Source organism: Sander lucioperca, chromosome 20, assembly GCF_008315115.2.
Source record: "Sander lucioperca isolate FBNREF2018 chromosome 20, SLUC_FBN_1.2, whole genome shotgun sequence".
In the NCBI taxonomy this organism is placed as follows: Eukaryota; Metazoa; Chordata; class Actinopteri; order Perciformes; family Percidae; genus Sander; species Sander lucioperca.
Genome location: NC_050192.1, coordinates 18,498,551 through 18,515,885, shown reverse-complemented (window position 1 = coordinate 18,515,885; position 17,335 = coordinate 18,498,551). Strand labels below are relative to the sequence as shown.

General features: G+C 41.2%; 1 protein-coding gene across 4 annotated transcripts in view; it reads right to left on the bottom strand.

Moving 5' to 3' along the window:
* The window catches only part of LOC116047901 (thyrotropin-releasing hormone-degrading ectoenzyme), a 212,189-nt gene that overhangs the window by 136,623 nt on the left and 58,231 nt on the right, over nt 1–17,335 (bottom strand). For all 4 annotated transcript variants that reach the window (XM_035995965.1, XM_035995966.1, XM_031296925.2 and 1 more), the window contains one exon: nt 9,351–9,477. In XM_035995965.1, coding sequence (XP_035851858.1) covers nt 9,351–9,477 — 127 coding nt within the window. The remainder of the gene's footprint in view (nt 1–9,350; nt 9,478–17,335) is intronic.

Here is a 17,335-nt window from a genome sequence, read left to right as displayed (position 1 = left end):
AACTCGTTTTCTGCGCGCAGTGTCTTCACGCAGTAAGAAGCGCTGTTCACAAGTGTCACCGCAGTGAACAAGTCCATATCTTTGGCCTGTAGTAGTCCGTTAGGCGGCTCGAAAAGTGACAACAGTTTCATAACAAGGTGCGCAATGAAAAGAAAACTGTGCTGCGTTATGGCACGAAGCAGCCCCGTTGCCTCGACGCGCACCTCCGCTCCAAGGCCTCGTGTGTTTTCCACCTCGGTCAGTAATGTGGATATGTCGTGAAAACTCTTCACCACAACTTTGACCGTTGCCAAGTGGCCAATCCATCTCTGGTCCAAGAGACGTTTCAGGGTATCGCCTTTGTACAGAATAGCCACGGTTGGTTTCCTGATGAAGTTATACAGCATGTTGCATACTCCAAAAAAATCAGACAGACAGCTGCTTCACTGGACATGGCATGAATCACGACCAGATGAAGTTGATGATTAAAGCAGTGAATATAGGGTATGTTACGATCCAGCTTGTTTTGGAGCAATTTCTGCACACCACCATGCCTGCCAGACATGAGTGATGCGCCATCATAAACCTGACTCAGGATTTTGTCCGTGCTGAGTCCGGCGCTGATGAGCTCATCAATGACGACACCTGTCAGAGCCTCTGCATCACCTTTCTCAGATGTGGCCATTTCCAAGAGGCGCTCACACGCACCATAGTTTGTCAACAAAACGCACAACTACAGATATATTTTCTTGGCCTAAAGGATCCCGTGTGCCATCCACTTTAATTGAATACCAGCTATCGCCGACTTGTCTCACTATCTCCTCTGTCACGAGTTTGCTCATCATTTCAATAATCTCGTTTTGTATCTGTGGGCTGGTATAGCGTGCATTCTGTGGGATTGTTTTTGTAATCCTTGTCAGTTCGGGATCTTTGCGCATGGTGTACTCAAAGAGAGACAAAAACAGCCCCATGGAGCTACTATCATCTAGCACACTGGCAAAACCAGCATTATCTCCACGTAATGGCAACTGATTCACCACTAAAAACTCCAGCATATCAATTACCCCTGAAATGTAGTATCTGTTGCGAGCTAGTTGCTCTGAATTTAAGAGAGTGGAAATCTCTTTTCCTGTCTCTACGTTTTTCTGAATCTCTCCACACTGCTTCACATGCTAAATGTTCTTTTGAAGCTGCATGCTTTTTAAGCCCTTGCCTGTTTCAATTGCATGTTTCCAATCATTAAATCCCTTAATGGAGAAGGTTGCATCCGATGATACAGATTTGAATTTCCTGCAGGCATAACAAAATGCGGAATCCTTTTCCACCGAGTACTCAAGCCAGCCCCTGTTCAAATACCAGCTAGAGGAAAATGATCGTTTTTTTGAACCAAACATTTTAACTGGATATTTCCTCAACACAACCTGTTTGGGTTTGTCCGTGCCGAGGTCACTCACACCCACTGATTCAACAGGCAGTTGTGGCCCAAATGCTTCCCCAGTCGCGGTTGCACTTGACCTGCAGGTCCTACCAGGCCCAGGGTCGGGCTCCACGGAGCTACTAGCATCAGGCTCAGACTGTCGTCCAGGGTCTCCTTCTCCAGCTACAACATCAGAAGGCGTCCGTGTATCCAATTTGGCAGAGGAGACTGTTGGTGGGCTTTTCAACCACTTACGAATATCCATGATGAACTCAAGCGAGTAAGCCGGCGAAAAATTTAATTTAAATTAAATTTAAATTTAATTTAATCATCCACTCCTGAATAAGATGGTGAGATACCGCAAGTCTGACACATGGGGCGGCTGCTTTATCCTCACCTTCAAGCAGTGGCGGAACATAACTAAGTACATGTACTCAAGTACTGTACTTAAGTACAAATTTGAGATACTTGTACTTTACTTGAGTCTTTTCTTTTCATTGGACTTCTGTACTTCTACTCTACATTTCAGAGAGAAATATTGTACTTTTTACTCCGCTATATTAATATGACAGCTTTAGTTACTAGTTACTCTACAAATTAAGATTATTACACACAAAACACATGTCGTTTATAAACTATGGTGTTTTATTATAAATTAAACTACCCAACAATATGCAGGCCTTCAAGTCCAGCTGAAATGATTAGACCATTAAACATTTAGTTGATTGACAGGACAGTTTGGATCGTTTCCAGTTTCTAAAATGTGGGGGATTTTCTGCATTGTGTAGTTTTACTTAACTTACTTATACTTTAAGTAACATTGTTTCTTACTTTACCTAAGTAACATTTTCAATGCAAGACTTTTACTGTTTTACTGTTTTTAGGCAGTGATCTGCCAACCAATCAGGAATGATTTTACTTGTTTAAAAATAGTGGCTTCAGCCAATACTGAGTGAGGAAATTCGAGCCAGGCCAGACATTCTCTGGACAGGCGCGGTCCATCCATCCATCTTCGTCCACTTATCCGGTATCGGGTCGCGGGGGTAGCAGGGGACCCCAAACTTCCCTTTCCCGAGCCACATTAACCAGCTCCGACTGGAGGATCCCGAGGCGTTCCCAGGCCAGGTTGGAGATATAATCCCTCCACCTAGTCCTGGGTCTTCCCCGAGGCCTCCTCCCAGCTGGACGTGCCTGGAACACCTCCCTAGGGAGGCGCCCAGGGGGCATCCTTACCAGATGCCCGAACCACCTCAACTGGCTCCTTTCGACGCGAAGGAGCAGCGGCTCTACTCCGAGCTCCTCACGGATGACTGAGCTTCTCACCCTATCTCTAAGGGAGACGCCAGCCACCCTCCTGAGGAAACCCATTTCGGCCGCTTGTACCCTGGATCTTGTTCTTTCGGTCATGACCCAGCCTTCATGACCATAGGTGAGGGTAGGAACGAAAACTGACCGGTAGATTGAGAGCTTTGCCTTCTGGCTCAGCTCTCTTTTCGTCACAACGGTGCGATAAATTGAATGTAATACCGCACCCGCTGCGCCGATTCTCCGACCAATCTCCTGCTCCATTGTCCCCTCACTCGCGAACAAGACCCCAAGGTATTTGAACTCCTTCACTTGGGGTAAGGACTCATTCCCTACCTGGAGAAGGCACTCCATCGGTTTCCTGCTAAGAACCATGGCCTCAGATTTAGAGGTGCTGATCCTCATCCCAGCCGCTTCACACTCGGCTGCGAGCCGATCCAGTGAGTGCTGAAGGTCACAGGCTGATGATGCCATCAGGACCACATCATCTGCAAAAAGCAGCGATGAGATCCCCAGACCACCGAACTGCAACCCCTCCCCACCCCAACTAAGCCTCGATATCCTGTCTATAAATACTACAAACAGGATTGGTGACAAAGCGCAGCCCTGGCGGAGGCCAACCCCGAGAACCCGGACACAGCTCTCGCTTTGGTCGTACAGAGATTGGATGGCCCTGAGAAGGGACCCCCTCACCCCATACTCTCGCAGCACCTCCCACAGTATCTCCCGGGGGACCCAGTGATACGCCTTCTCCAGATCCACAAAGCACATGTAGAGCGGTTGGGCATACTCCCAGGCTCCCTCCAGGATCCTTGCGAGAGTGAAGATCTGATCCGTTGTTCCATGACCAGGACGGAATCCGCATTGTTCCTCTACAACCAGAGGTTCGACTATTGGCCGAACCCTCCTTTCTAGCACCTTGGAGTAAACTTTACCGGTGTCGTTGCTATTCATATGCTAATTAGGCCAGACACTCTGTGGCCAGGAGAGGTTTCCCTGGTATTCATATGCTTATTAGAGCCATTAGCACCTCCGCGGGAGCTCTCCACATAGGTCATGGTTCATTTCCAACAATATGTGGCACAGACGAACGAGACGTTCACAGCCTGTAAATTGTCGTTAACTGCCGAAAATTAGGGAGATTTGCGGGTGTTTACGGGCATTTACGGGGACGAAAATCCCACTTTTAATGCAGTGGATGTTTGTCTCTGTTCTCGAGTCACAAACAGAACCAGAGTGGACAGTCTTCACAGTCAGGGCCCCGAGGCTCTGGAACAACCTGCCCGAGGCAGAAAGGCTGGCTGAGCCAGACGATCTTTGAAATCTCCACTTAAAACATATTTTTTTTATCAGAGAGCTTATCCTGATTTTCTTTTCTTTTACTTGAATTGTCTTAAAACTTGTGTTTGTTCTTTTTTGTTTTGCTGTATAATATAATGATTTATAATTCATTGATTTAAATTTGCTGCCCTCTGTGAATCTACTTTGTAACCTGGGTTTTGAAAAGCTCTATAAATAAGGAATATTAGCCTGATTATATTACAAGAGCACCACAGAGAGCCTCCTAACCATTTGCGTCACGGTATAGTTGGAGTGCAAAGCTTTAACCCCAGAGATACTGTGGCAGAAAAAGTTGAAAATATCTATAGTGGCCATCTGCAACTAATGCAGAGTGTCAGAGAACTGGACGACCAATCAGGAGCTGCCTCTGGCTCGTATATTATTGACACTTTTGGCTGGGTTCTGGGAATGTGGGCACGAGTTGACTTGTAGTGAGAATCAGCTCCAGTTAGTAGCACACAGCTAAGCTTTGGGCAAATATTGACACCTGGAATTAGACCAGCATACTGATTCTGGTGCGTCATCGATCACAAGTCTGGCAGAAGTCGAACAGCCAGGTGTGCCAGGTTTACTGAAGGGCATGGTTTAGCAAAGACATTTTTGCTACCTGGGTCTGAAGCATCTTTAACAGTAGCACCAGGGTCTGTAGTGGTTTTCAGAACATTTGGACCAGTAGAACCCAATTATCTGACAATATATGTCTCCAGACTACTACACTCAACACACTGTTCAAACACATAGATTGACCTGATGATGGCGCTAAATGAAACATTAAGGGATCACCTGTGATTACAATTCATCCTGAGGGGAACATAAATGTCTGTACCAAAATTGTATGGCAATCGGTCCTATAGTTGTCACAAAAAACACAAACATCAGGCTGGTCCTAGACAGACCATCATCTAGGAACCATGAATTGCTGCCAATCCATTTGGTAGATGTTGAGATATTTCACAGAATAAGTCAAATTTACATACACTGATGGCAGTATGGTATTCATCTTCTGTGGGTCATGAACATTAATGGCAATCCATCTAAAAGTTCTTGAGATATTTCAATCTGAACGGACCGGAAGACATTGCCATCCCTACAGTATAGCCACTAGCATGGCTAAAAAAGACAATTCTCTAAGAATTGGTGGGCTCCTTAGGATATTACTTTCTTCTTCCACATGCCATGTATTGATTGCACCAACTATGCATCTGGTTTGAAGGGCTCTGTTCTAATTGGCTGTGTTGGTATAGCAGAACATATATGTTGCCAAACATGACATCTAATGGTTTCTACACCTATGGTGTATACCTGCAACATTTTCTACCTGCTGTCTTTTATTGAATATGAGTTGTTTGCCTGTAATCACTACACCAAATTGTAAATGCGAGTTAGTCTGGAACCTCTCAGTTTATTTTCGACTTCCAAAGGGGCATTATCAAAGGCCATAGACCAAAATGCCTCCGGACGCAGTTGGTTTTCAAAAATGCGGTGCTCCTCTTTACTATGTGTCCTGGCTCCCCGGGTGAGCAAGCCAAAAAAGACTTTGCATAAGATTTTGCATAAACCGTGAAGGCTCCACAAGTTGTTAGTCATCGTCTGAAAGGGTATGACCGGCTGGAAGTCTATCTAAATTGTAGGGGGACCAGACACATCTGCCAGAGAAAATCATCTGGTTCCCAGGCTAGCTGTATTGATCAGAGTGTAGTCTGGATCAACAACATTCATTTCCAGGATAATCGCAGGAACATCCGGCGCTATGTGTTGCCATTGTCTAACTCCGTTCTCTTCAGGAAACAACAAACTTTGAGCTAGCAATCTACATGCTGAAAATGGCAAGTTTTGAAGAAAATTTGGATGGTGCAACAAGGCAGGCCTGCTTGGTTCTTTTGGGGAATGATTGTATATATTTACAAAGAGTATGTTTACGGTATTTACTGTCTAACTGGGACGTTTTGGGACATTGGTTTGGGATTGATATAATAATAAGCTTTATTTGTATAGCGCCTTTCATACACAGAGTGCAGCTCAAAGCAGAGGAAGTACACACGACGACACACTGGTAAGACCATGTATCTAGCTAATTCAAGTATCTCACATTACTGTATTGTGTGAACAGTTAACTTCATTTAATATTGTATGTGGCGTTTTCTTTTGGGGGCTGCAAATGTTCCACCAAAACAAGTTCCTTCCCGAGACTATTTTGCAAAGGCACCGTCTCTGCAACCGGAGCTTAGCACCGCCCAAGACAATCGTGATTGTTTTTAAGAAATTCAAACAACCCAGAATGTTTTTTTCCTCCTATCCCAGAATGCATCTGTGGTGTAGCTAGACCTTACTCCACAGTGCTGTGGAGATAGGTCTGGCAACGCGAGACTACTCAGAGTGTTATGTAGTATGTTCTATACTTGGAAATGCTGTATTGTTTTGTTACAGCATAAATATTTTTGTTCCATTACATCATTGGAACAAATTGTATCTCCAGTGTAAGAGATTTTCACATTCTCAGACTCAGAATTTGAAAGATCAGGTTTCTAGACTCCCAACTCTAGTAGGCTCCTAACACAAATTAAAATCCTTTGGAAGATGTCAACACCAGTTAAAGCCAGGCCTTTTCTGAGTTCTTGACAAGTTGACATTTTTGATATGCCATGTTTTCACCTGATATCTTTGGTGCCACCTGGTATGGCCGACAGGATGTGACATCACCTTTAGCTAATCATGAAACGGCCTTTTAACGCTAATATCAGTGTTAAAGGGGTAATAGAATGCAAAACCAAGTTTACCTTGTCATAGTTGAATTATGACAGTTTGGTGGGTAAAAAGGACATAGAGAGAACCTCAAAGTGCCATTGACACCTCTTTCCTATGCAAATCTCACAATTTGAAACTGCTGCTGAAAACGGGCGAATCTCAACAAAGCTAAAAGTTGACGTCAACTCGGTGGCTGTACCTTATTTGGCTCTAGCCTGTACCTTTGTCACGCCCCAACATTCACATAGGCCACTGATCTGGGACCAGTTTGTCTTGTGAATATAGGTCGTGCAGATCTCAGAAATTTTATACATTGTCCGTCTGCTATTTCATCACTAAATTCACTTCTGAGACAGGACAGGCCGGGCGGCGAGGCAGCAACCCAGGCAGCACCGGCCGCTGTCATGTTAGCCTGCGGAGCTCCTGAACTCCGACACAGTCGGACAAAATTTGCAATTAGCCAACAAAACGGCCCTAATTTGCCCTCTACATAGTTAATTTCTCGCATAAAATAGTCTCAGAAGTGAATTTAGTAATGAAATAGAACAATGTATAACATTTCTGTGCAGTGTGTGTGTGGGTGTGTGTGTGCGTGTGTGTTTCGCTCAACCAATCAGCACGCAGCTCATCTAAATATTCATGAGCATACCATATAAGTCATTTCAATCAGGCCTATTTTACAGTGTTGCATTAGAGCCCAACCAATGTTACATACCCTATTAGGAGACCTTAAGGAACAGTGTAAAATACCCTATATAATCATTCTATCACCCCTTTAAGGTCAGGAAGGGAAGTAAATGTCAAACCTAATCTGAGCAGATGGAAATAAACAGGAGGCTTTGACTGAAAGTGAATTTATAATGTGATTAATATATGTGGACAGGAAGGAAGTGTCTGACATATATAATATGGAGCCACAGCGATCATATTAGCTCGTTTGGGTGTGGAGAGGAAAAAAGGAAATGTACCACTGTGACACAGCTAATTGATTCTGGCAGGACAGAAGTATAAAACACAAACAATTATGAAGACAGAAGAAGGATGACAGGAAAAGCGAGAGGAAAGAAGGGAGTATAAAGACCAAACAGGGTCACATAGAACTGTACAATATTTTTTGGGAGGTAGAACTACCGCTGAGAGGCTGAAAGCTTAACAGCATGAACCAAAACCTGCAGCCCAGAAAGAAAGAAAAAAATATCCCAATGTTGCACTAAATACTATAAAGTCTAATAGGAACCAGGATAAAGGATCCACCAATCATCGCAAAGTGAGGATGCTGAAAAAGTTGCCAGGCAACAGATAGCTCCTTTTGGACACAGGTACTTTTTCCAGAACCCTTTTTCAAGAACTCAGGAGCTGGACCCCCATTTTAAATGCAGGAACTTTAAGTTTTCAATCCTGGGCCCCCCCCAAAAAAGTTTCTGATAGGAACAGGAACCATCAGGGTGGAGTTCCCAGTGCTGAACGTCACTAGCTGGTCAAACACAGGCCTTAAAACTACTTCATCTTGCATACAACATTCATTCATGTTGCAAACTAAGTATTAGTTTAGCTTAGTTATTGTACCAAAAGCCCCTTTCACACATGCACTGCACCCCTGAACTTATCTAGACATTACCCGGAGGAGCTGTATGTGAGTACTCAAATGTCCGAATCAGTTGAACCGAACATTAAACCCTGCCAGCACCCTAGTACAAAGTCTATGTAATGTCCGATTGAGCCCATGTGTGAATAAAGCAGGTTATTCTTCGGAGAATTTACCACCAGCGAGTGGGCATGTTGATGACTTCTCTATATTGCAGCTGCTGCGAAATGGAAAGAAAACCTCCGAGGGTGAAGAGAATGTTTAACTGGAGGGATGGCGAGATTCCGGAACTTCTGTCAGTAAGAGCAGACACCAAAATTCAAGGAAGGGCACTTTTGGTTTCAAGTGCCATTTCGACTACTTTCAATACTTTAACTTCACGCCTCAGTTTAATTCATACATGTGCATCATGCAACATCAGCTGTTACTACCATACAAATCTATTTTAAAAAGCTTCAATAACCAGCTACCTCATGAGTCTAACAATAAGCAGGGACAGAGTTGGCATAAACTTTCAGTACAACAAGGTGCAGTACTTTGATGCCTATATTTTGAGTTTTAACACATCTTTCTAAAGAATATTTTTTTCGTTGAACTCAATTAGCTAAAACTCTCAAAAGCACCAATGTTTAAAAGCTAAACGTCTGTGCAAGAACTGACTGAGGGTCGATTCCCAGAGCTAATCTCACTGTACATTCCCCCGACACACAGGAAGAAAAGGAGGACGGAGTGTTTTCTTTGCCTGATAGGAGTACAAATTGATGAACCCAACAATAATTGTACGAAGGACAAAGAGTTGGCTAACTTCCCCCAAAAAAAAGGGCAGCCGGGAAGGGGGAGCAGTTTTCTCTTGTCTAATTTGGATTAGCAGGGAGATAAAAGTTAACAGTTTTGTTTTTATTCAACGAGCTCTGACAGGAAGTCAAACATCAGAGGAAACATAACGTCAAAGGAAGAAGAAGCCTTCAGCAGCCTTACCTAGCTTGGGCAGTGAGTACTGAACTTTGAAGTAGTCCTGGTAAAATCCCAGAAGCCTCTTGGTGATGTGGAGAGCATAGTCCCCTGCTCCGCTAGAAATGGCATCTGGCCGAGCGTACAAGCGGATCTAAAAACAAAGCCATAGAAAAAAGAGAATTTTATTAAAGATGGATCTAAAAAATACAGAGAGGGGAAATGGAATTAGTGTATGGCTCAGCTCTGCAGAGAACAAATTGGAGTTGAGCAAAGTTTTTATACAGAGAGGGAAATTAAATTTGGCAGAGTTTACAATCAAAGGAGACAAACAGAACCGGGCTGAGTGTATATTAAACTCTTTAGAGGAAATAATGCAATCATGTTGAGTTTAGGTTCAAATCTGCAGAGACACGGAAATTAAATTTGAGGGGTTTTTTTTGTATAAATGTACACATAGTCAAAGAAGTGGAACCAGGCCAGTGTTGGCAGGTCAGGACTAAAGGAAGGATAAGTGGATCATGCCGAGCTCATGTTCAGCTCCCCAGACAAAATAACGGAGTCAGGTTGAGTTTTGGTTTAAATCTACAGGAAGAAAAATCGATTCACAGCTGCAAGCAGGTGCTTTAGGTGGATAACATTTTTCACAGTTAAAAGTCAAAAAAAGAATTCGGTAACCCTCCGTTCAATGTTTTTGTTTCCACTGCCACCTCAATTTCTTTCAAGGCTTGTTTCCACTGTTGCTGCTTTTGTTTTGCTAAAATATTTATACTGATGAAGCAATTGTGCCATTTAGTTTTATGTTACGCCATTGTTTTCAAAAAATGTCTGATCAGCCATTGTATACAGTATGATGCCATTTGTGTTCAATTGGTTGGGTCAGTGTAGTCCGCCCAGCGTTATTCAGTTTGTTTAGCCTGAGTGAAGTTCTGTTTAGTTGACCTTTTTAATGGGGGCAGATCTTACTGCATATTTTCTAAATTGTTTGATTTTTGGCTTAAATAAAAGCTTCTTTCTGAAATTCCACCTGTGACTCCTCGTGCCTGCCAGCTCAGTCTCTTAAAAGGACAAAGACCTGCAATGTAGCTTCATTAGTTTAGAGTAGTGCATGTGTCTCAGCTTAATTAATGAGACTGCTGGCTAACAAACTACACGTTTGTCTGTGTGATTGGATCATTCAAGGGAAGATAATATGTTTTCATGTGGTTTATTTCCTGTTTATTGCAAATCCACACTCCACAAATAAAGTTGCTGACCTTCATGCATATCTTACAAAGTTTTTTAACATGTGCATGAAAATAAAATAAGTTTAATTTTATCAGTGAGTTAACCTTAAATATACAGTACATCAGTACACAAGAGCTGATCTGCCAAACGCCAATCAATAATCAATACAGACACGTCACATGACTGCAGTGACTTCACTGGTGACCTCATTGAAAGACTGACATGCTAAGTCTGTGTGTGTGTGTGTGTGTGTGTGTGTGTGTGTGTGTGTGTGATGTCCTGGAGATTACAAAACACATTTCTGTGGGTTTCAGACCCCTTCTATAATTTGGTACAGGTCAGGATCTGTATTTAATAATGCAACACTGGGTTCTAACTAACAGTTGGTGTATTACAGTTCATTTAAGGTCATTTTCTAACCCAGGTGTTCATTTCATTGTTGGTTTTAACATTTTATGTTGTAATTTTTAGTCTTGCTTTTTTTCTCATCTGTTTTGATTTTGTAATTTTGTAATTTTGTTCTGTGAAGCACTTTGGTGTGCATGCTTGCATGAAAAGGTGCTATATAAATAAATGAAAGTTAAGGGTCAAAATAAAATAGCCACAAAAATTGGTCAGAACTCTTATAGCATACATAATACTTATACTAAGATGTACATTGCAGAACTTTGACTGTACCTTTGACTGTGCATATATCCACCTGTATACTCAAAGTTGATAGAATGTATTCATTCATATATTCACAGTACATTTATATTTATTGATAGACTATTTATGTTCACTTATTCTCTAATTTCAGTGATCTGGTGCAGAAATCTAGGGCCGACAGCTCGGTATTTCTCTCATCTCTATTGTTATTCTTGTTTTTATTTCTATTAATCTTGGTGGATTCTGAACTGTTATTCTCCTGTGTTTCATTCTCACTGCTGTTGCTGCTAAACACCCACATCTCTCTATGGGAATATTAAAGGTCCATTTCATCTTATCTTATCTTAATACATCACTTCACCCTCTTCTGTTACGGAAATCACTCCGCCAGGCTAAACCATTACAAAATGCTACTGGACATACGCAAAGTGTTATAGTTCCCATCAAAAAAGAAAAAATAAGGACACTTTAAACTATGCAATATATATGTAAATATAAGAGTCTGCAGCCATGCTAGCATTTCTGTGAGGCTCATGGGAATGTCTTTAGTTCTGAAGGTATTTGGTCAGTTAGTCTTACAGTCTGACCTGTACCGAGGGCGACGGAGAGGAACAGTCAGCGGTCACCAGAATCATCAGTATTCATTCACTGAGAAGGAAAAATAAACACTGGCTGCCTACAATGTGTATCACACCATTTGTGCCTTCTGTGTTTGTGTAAAGAAGGATTTATAGAGTATTAGAGGTTGCAGTGGTTAGTTTCTATTTTAATTGGATTATGCATTGGAGAGTTCCCAGATTAAGCCCCTCTGAGGGATTTTTGCATCGCTCCATCACGTCTTTTATTGTTTATGTGTATATTATTCTGTAGTATGTGTAAAGCAATAGAATTTACTAGTAAAATAAGTTATTGTTATAGTTATTACATTATTATTAAATCATTTAATTTTGACCATATGGCCATAGCAATAAACAAGCCGTTCTTTAATGTCACCGACTGTTTAGTACCCTTTTTTTACTTTCTTAAAAAGTATCGGTTCAGGCACCATTAATTATGTATGCGATTAATTTCGATTAGTCACAGACTATGTAATTATTAGATTGATTTTTTTTAATCGATTGACAGCCTATATATATATATATATATATATATATATATATATATATGTGTGTGTGTGTCGCCAAACAGCTAGAGCCTGAGCCACACCATGACAGATCTGTATTTATATCAGCTGTAAATCTCCTAGAATAATTCCGTGCTCTCTGTTTGTGTGACAGTTCATCAGTCTGATCCATTAACTACACACAAACACTGTCAGCTGACGACCGATGGTGATGTCACTGATCAATACGCATGCATCAGCTGCAGTGAACGAAAGAATAATCTGCCTGGACAAAGCTACAACTGATACTCTGTGTGTGTGAGTGAGAAAGAGAGATGGTTTTACTGTCAGAGAGAGTAACCTGAAGGACAACAGAGAATTGCTATCAAACAGTACACACACACACACACACACACACACACACACACACACACACACACACACACAAAGATCAAAGACACGCTCACAGGCACAAACACACAGTGAGATACACACGACATCTTTTTGACATAAAGGCAGAAGTGAGTGGACACATATATACACACACATTACTGTCCCAGTAATGTCACTCTGCTTTCTCTCAGTTTCACTTCCACTCTAATAAATTCTGTTTTCACTCAGCTGTAAAAACACATTGGCTTCTGTACAGTCAATATACACTGTAAATCATGTTCTATATGTATCAGCACATCTGTGTCATTTAAAAGCTCCTGTTAAACTGCACAAACACAAAGGGAAGCTTGTTAAGAATGAACATAAGTAGAATTTACAGGTGGCGTCACTACATACAAAGTTAACCGAAAGTTATCAATCCCTGTATCTCTGTGATGGTTTCAGACTCAGACTATAGCAGCACGGCTCTGGAGCTGGTTGTTGGTAGTGTGGTCTGTCGGGTCGAGACTGAAATATCTCGACCCGACAGACATATATATCTATAAGTATTGTATTGATGGATATGAAATTAAAACAGAGATTTCATGCTTCTAAGAGGATTATATATACTGCTACCACAAATACTATATACTAATATTTATCACAATCCAGCTCCTCTTCTTTATCCTCCTCTCCTCTCCCCCCAGCAGGACTGATTTTTTAAAATAAAAATTCAAACTTTTAAAGCTCTTCTCTTCTTCTCCACATTCTCCTCCCTCCACCAGAACTCATCTCAGAGCACATCAGCCAGCTGAGTGAATATCTGCTGAGAAAGTGGAGGTTTTATTGAAATTGTAGCTTCTTGTGGCAGACTGGCAGCAAGTGCTGAATTGAGAATCATCTCCTGAGAATTCCCGAAACGCCTCAAATCCTCTTCTCCCAGTTGAGGAGAAACCAGGATGCATTACATTTTTCAATGGGGGTGGGGGTTGGTGTGACGTTCTCACTTCAAAGTATCATCATATATATTTGTTCAATACGTCTCCCAGGGCTGAAATGTGCCGCTTTAACCAAATTAAAACCATGGCACCGTGGATAGCAGTTAGTACTGTCACCTGACAGGGAGTTGGTCCCGGGTTTAAACCCGAACCGCCATGTTTCTGTGTTCTGTCCATCTTTGTGTGTGTCTAAAAACATGCAAGTCAGCTGAAGTGAAAACTTTAAATTGCCCCAAGTGTAAAAGGTTATTTCATGTTTCCTCACTCTGTGACAGACTGGCAGACCTGCTCAGGATGTACCCTGCCTCTCAGCCAACGCATGCTGGAATTCGCTTCAGCTCCGTGTGGCCTTGCTAAGCAGGTTAGAAAATATATGGATGGATGGAACCTGAAAAAGGTGGTCATCAAATAGAGACATGAGGAATATTTCAATATTAGTCCCATTAGTCAGGAAACTGTCTTTCATGACCTCGAGCGTCCACTTTGTACAATCTTTGCAATGTTTCCACCAAAATGTTTCCAAATTTGACGAATCACTGTCCTTATTTTCATGAATTGGTCTAGTTCAGATCTGTCTGAGTGCGCAAACCTCCACCAAGGCCAATGGTGCATTTACATGTTCCTCGCATGGCCCCATTTCCTGAGTTGGGAAGTCGTTTTTCATGAGCTTTAAATCCTAATGTGCAAACAACATGGACGCTACAAAGAAGATCCCTTGTGTTTTATTGTTCAGAGCGTTTAAACAAGACATTGATAGCTGTTTCCAGTATTTGCGTGTCAACGAAGACCAAAGGAAACGGATCAGCTGAGTCATGAAATATGATCAAAAACAATTTTCCGATAAGTCCGACACCAAATGAACACAGCACAAACGCCCTCTCTCGCAATGTTAACAAAGTGAAAAATATCTGTGTATCTGCCCCGTGATAAACATCCACTTTAATGAGCCAAATCGCTCCGAGTTTACTATCACCAACTGATTCGGATCACACGATTTCCAATCAGTGGAAAAACAGAGTCTCTTTTCAACAGAATTACCATTTCTCTTCACCGTTTTAAATCCAGTGGATCCTACTTTACCATCTTGAATCAGAAAAACTGTTAATGAAACACTTTCTTCACACATTCCACTATGAAATCCTTTCGAGGAGGTGAAGGTGATTATTCACGCTGAACTGCTGGAAAGCTTTTAATGTGAAACAGATTAACAGCAAAACAGCAGCAGCAGCAAATTATCACAGCAAACCGGAGGATAAAAAACAAGGCGGCGTCTTTATCAAAATCTGATCAGACATACAGTACTTTTCACAGAAAATTTGAGAGAAAGGCCCGTCTAGAGTAACAGCCTGTCTCTAATTCATTAAGGGAAAAAAATTTGTCGGCCACTGTGAGAATGCACTCAGCTCCATGTCTAATGACCACGCTGCCAGTTTTTCATCAGAACTTCCATGCAATTGTAAAGCAACAAATATCCACAGGGTCCCGCTTGCATGTAATAAATGCTCTCTGTGCCCATGTAATACCATGAACCGAGTCACTAAATGAAGTAGAGAAGTTAATCATTTTAGGGGATTTGCTTACTATACGTTCCGTTTCAGCACCTGTCTCTTAAAGCCCCCCTCCCGAAAAAAAACCCAGCCTGCTCTGATTGGTCAGCGTTTCCGGGTCTTCCACATCTATCGGAGTCTCTGCACGACTGTAATGGCACTTTAGCTGAACTTTCTACCTATACATAGTACAGTTGTGACATCACAACCGTACAGACGTCCTGACGGCTCGTCTAAGGCACAGTTTGTGAATATGGGCTGTGTGCATTTCTCTGTGGATTGGGTGTTTTATTACTTTCACAGTATTTATATCGCACCTCAACCTGCTTTATAATACAAAATAAACTTTTACAATATGGGACCTTTAAAAATACCTAAACTTTATATACTGTATAGCACAATTACCAAATGTAAACAGTGCGAAGACAATGTGCAGCTTTCCAGGAAAAATCCAGAATGAAAAGAGGATCTGGGAAGTGCAGGTAGAATAAATAAAATACTATATACTATATTCTATTATGTTAGAAGACAGGTTTCTAAATTCTATATTTAACACACTTACTCCAATAAACCTATATATCAACACTAAGAAGCGAATGTTTTAACATGTACTAGAGCTTAGATCGGCCCAAAAAAATCAAGCCCGAACCTGTCCGAGCCCGGCCCGACACATTAACTGTAATTATGAGCCCGAGCCTGATTTAAACCCGACACTTTTTTAATACGTGGGCCGTTATAACTGACGTTCTCAACTACAATTCAGAGTTGTCTGAACTGCAGAAATCTGTTTAGAATAATACAACAAGGACGAAGCCTGTAAACTGCGCTGTTTGTTTAGAATGGAACGGATCGCAAATGGATCTGAATGAAGAAACGTAAAAAAAAGAAAATGATGAACAACATATTGTTGTCACTGCCCACGACTTGTTTAAACTGCTTCCATACCTCCGACTTTCCTCCACACTTGCTCAAAGGTAATTCTCCTGTTTTTCTTTTTTTCTTTACATCTTCAAGCTCCCGGTGTGATGCGTGCGAGAGGAGGAGACTCCGCGCATGACACGTGCTGCATTTCGTAACTGCAGCCTAACATTTGTACACATGTTACTTTTATATAGTATATATATATATATATATATATATATAGTATATATATATATATATATATATATATATATATATATAGTATATATATATATATATATATATAATATATATATATATATATATATATATATATATATATATAGATATATATATATGTATATATATATATATATATATATATATATATATATATATATATATAATATATATATATATATAATATATATATATATATATATATATATATATATATATATATATATATATAATATGTCTGATTATGGCATAGCTATCTCCCCACCCAAATAGGATAATAAGGTAATGGATAAAAAAAAATAAAAAAAATTGCTTGATCAAGGGTCCGGCCCGGGCCCGGCCCGAGGATGCGGCGGAAAATAACGGCTTGGGCCAAGAATCTAAACTCTAACCTGTACCCTTTAAAATAAAAGTTTCAGCAACAATACTTCACATGTAAATGACAGATTGAGTTTACAGCAGCAGGGATGAGCTCCTAGTTAGTTCCGATACTTGATTTGATTTTAAAAGGACTGTTCAGGTACACATGCTGACATGTATCAATATTTTATTCTCACCAGCAATGAACTAAATTAGTCCAATCAGGCAGTCAGTCAACTTGAGGAAAGATAAAGCAAAAGAAGACATTTTCTCCTCCGAGCTGAAGATTATTCAAACTTTGGGCAATCAGGGCTCGTAAAGGGCAGATAAATGCTCAAACACAAAGTATTACCCTTTGCTATTGTTCTTCTTTCTTCACTCAAGTAATTAAAACTTTTCTTCTTTCTTCTCCTCATTTCATCTATCTCCTTTACCTATTCCCCCTCCTCTCCTCTCCCCTTGTTATCTTTCCACTCGTCCGTGACATCTCTCGCTGCGTTCTGTCGCTCCGTCTGTCGCCCTTGGATGATGGATGGTGTAATGGACGCTCGGTTGCCACGGTAATTTGATGGATGGTTTAGTAACTGATACGAGTGCCGGGAGAGCACAGCAACAGAC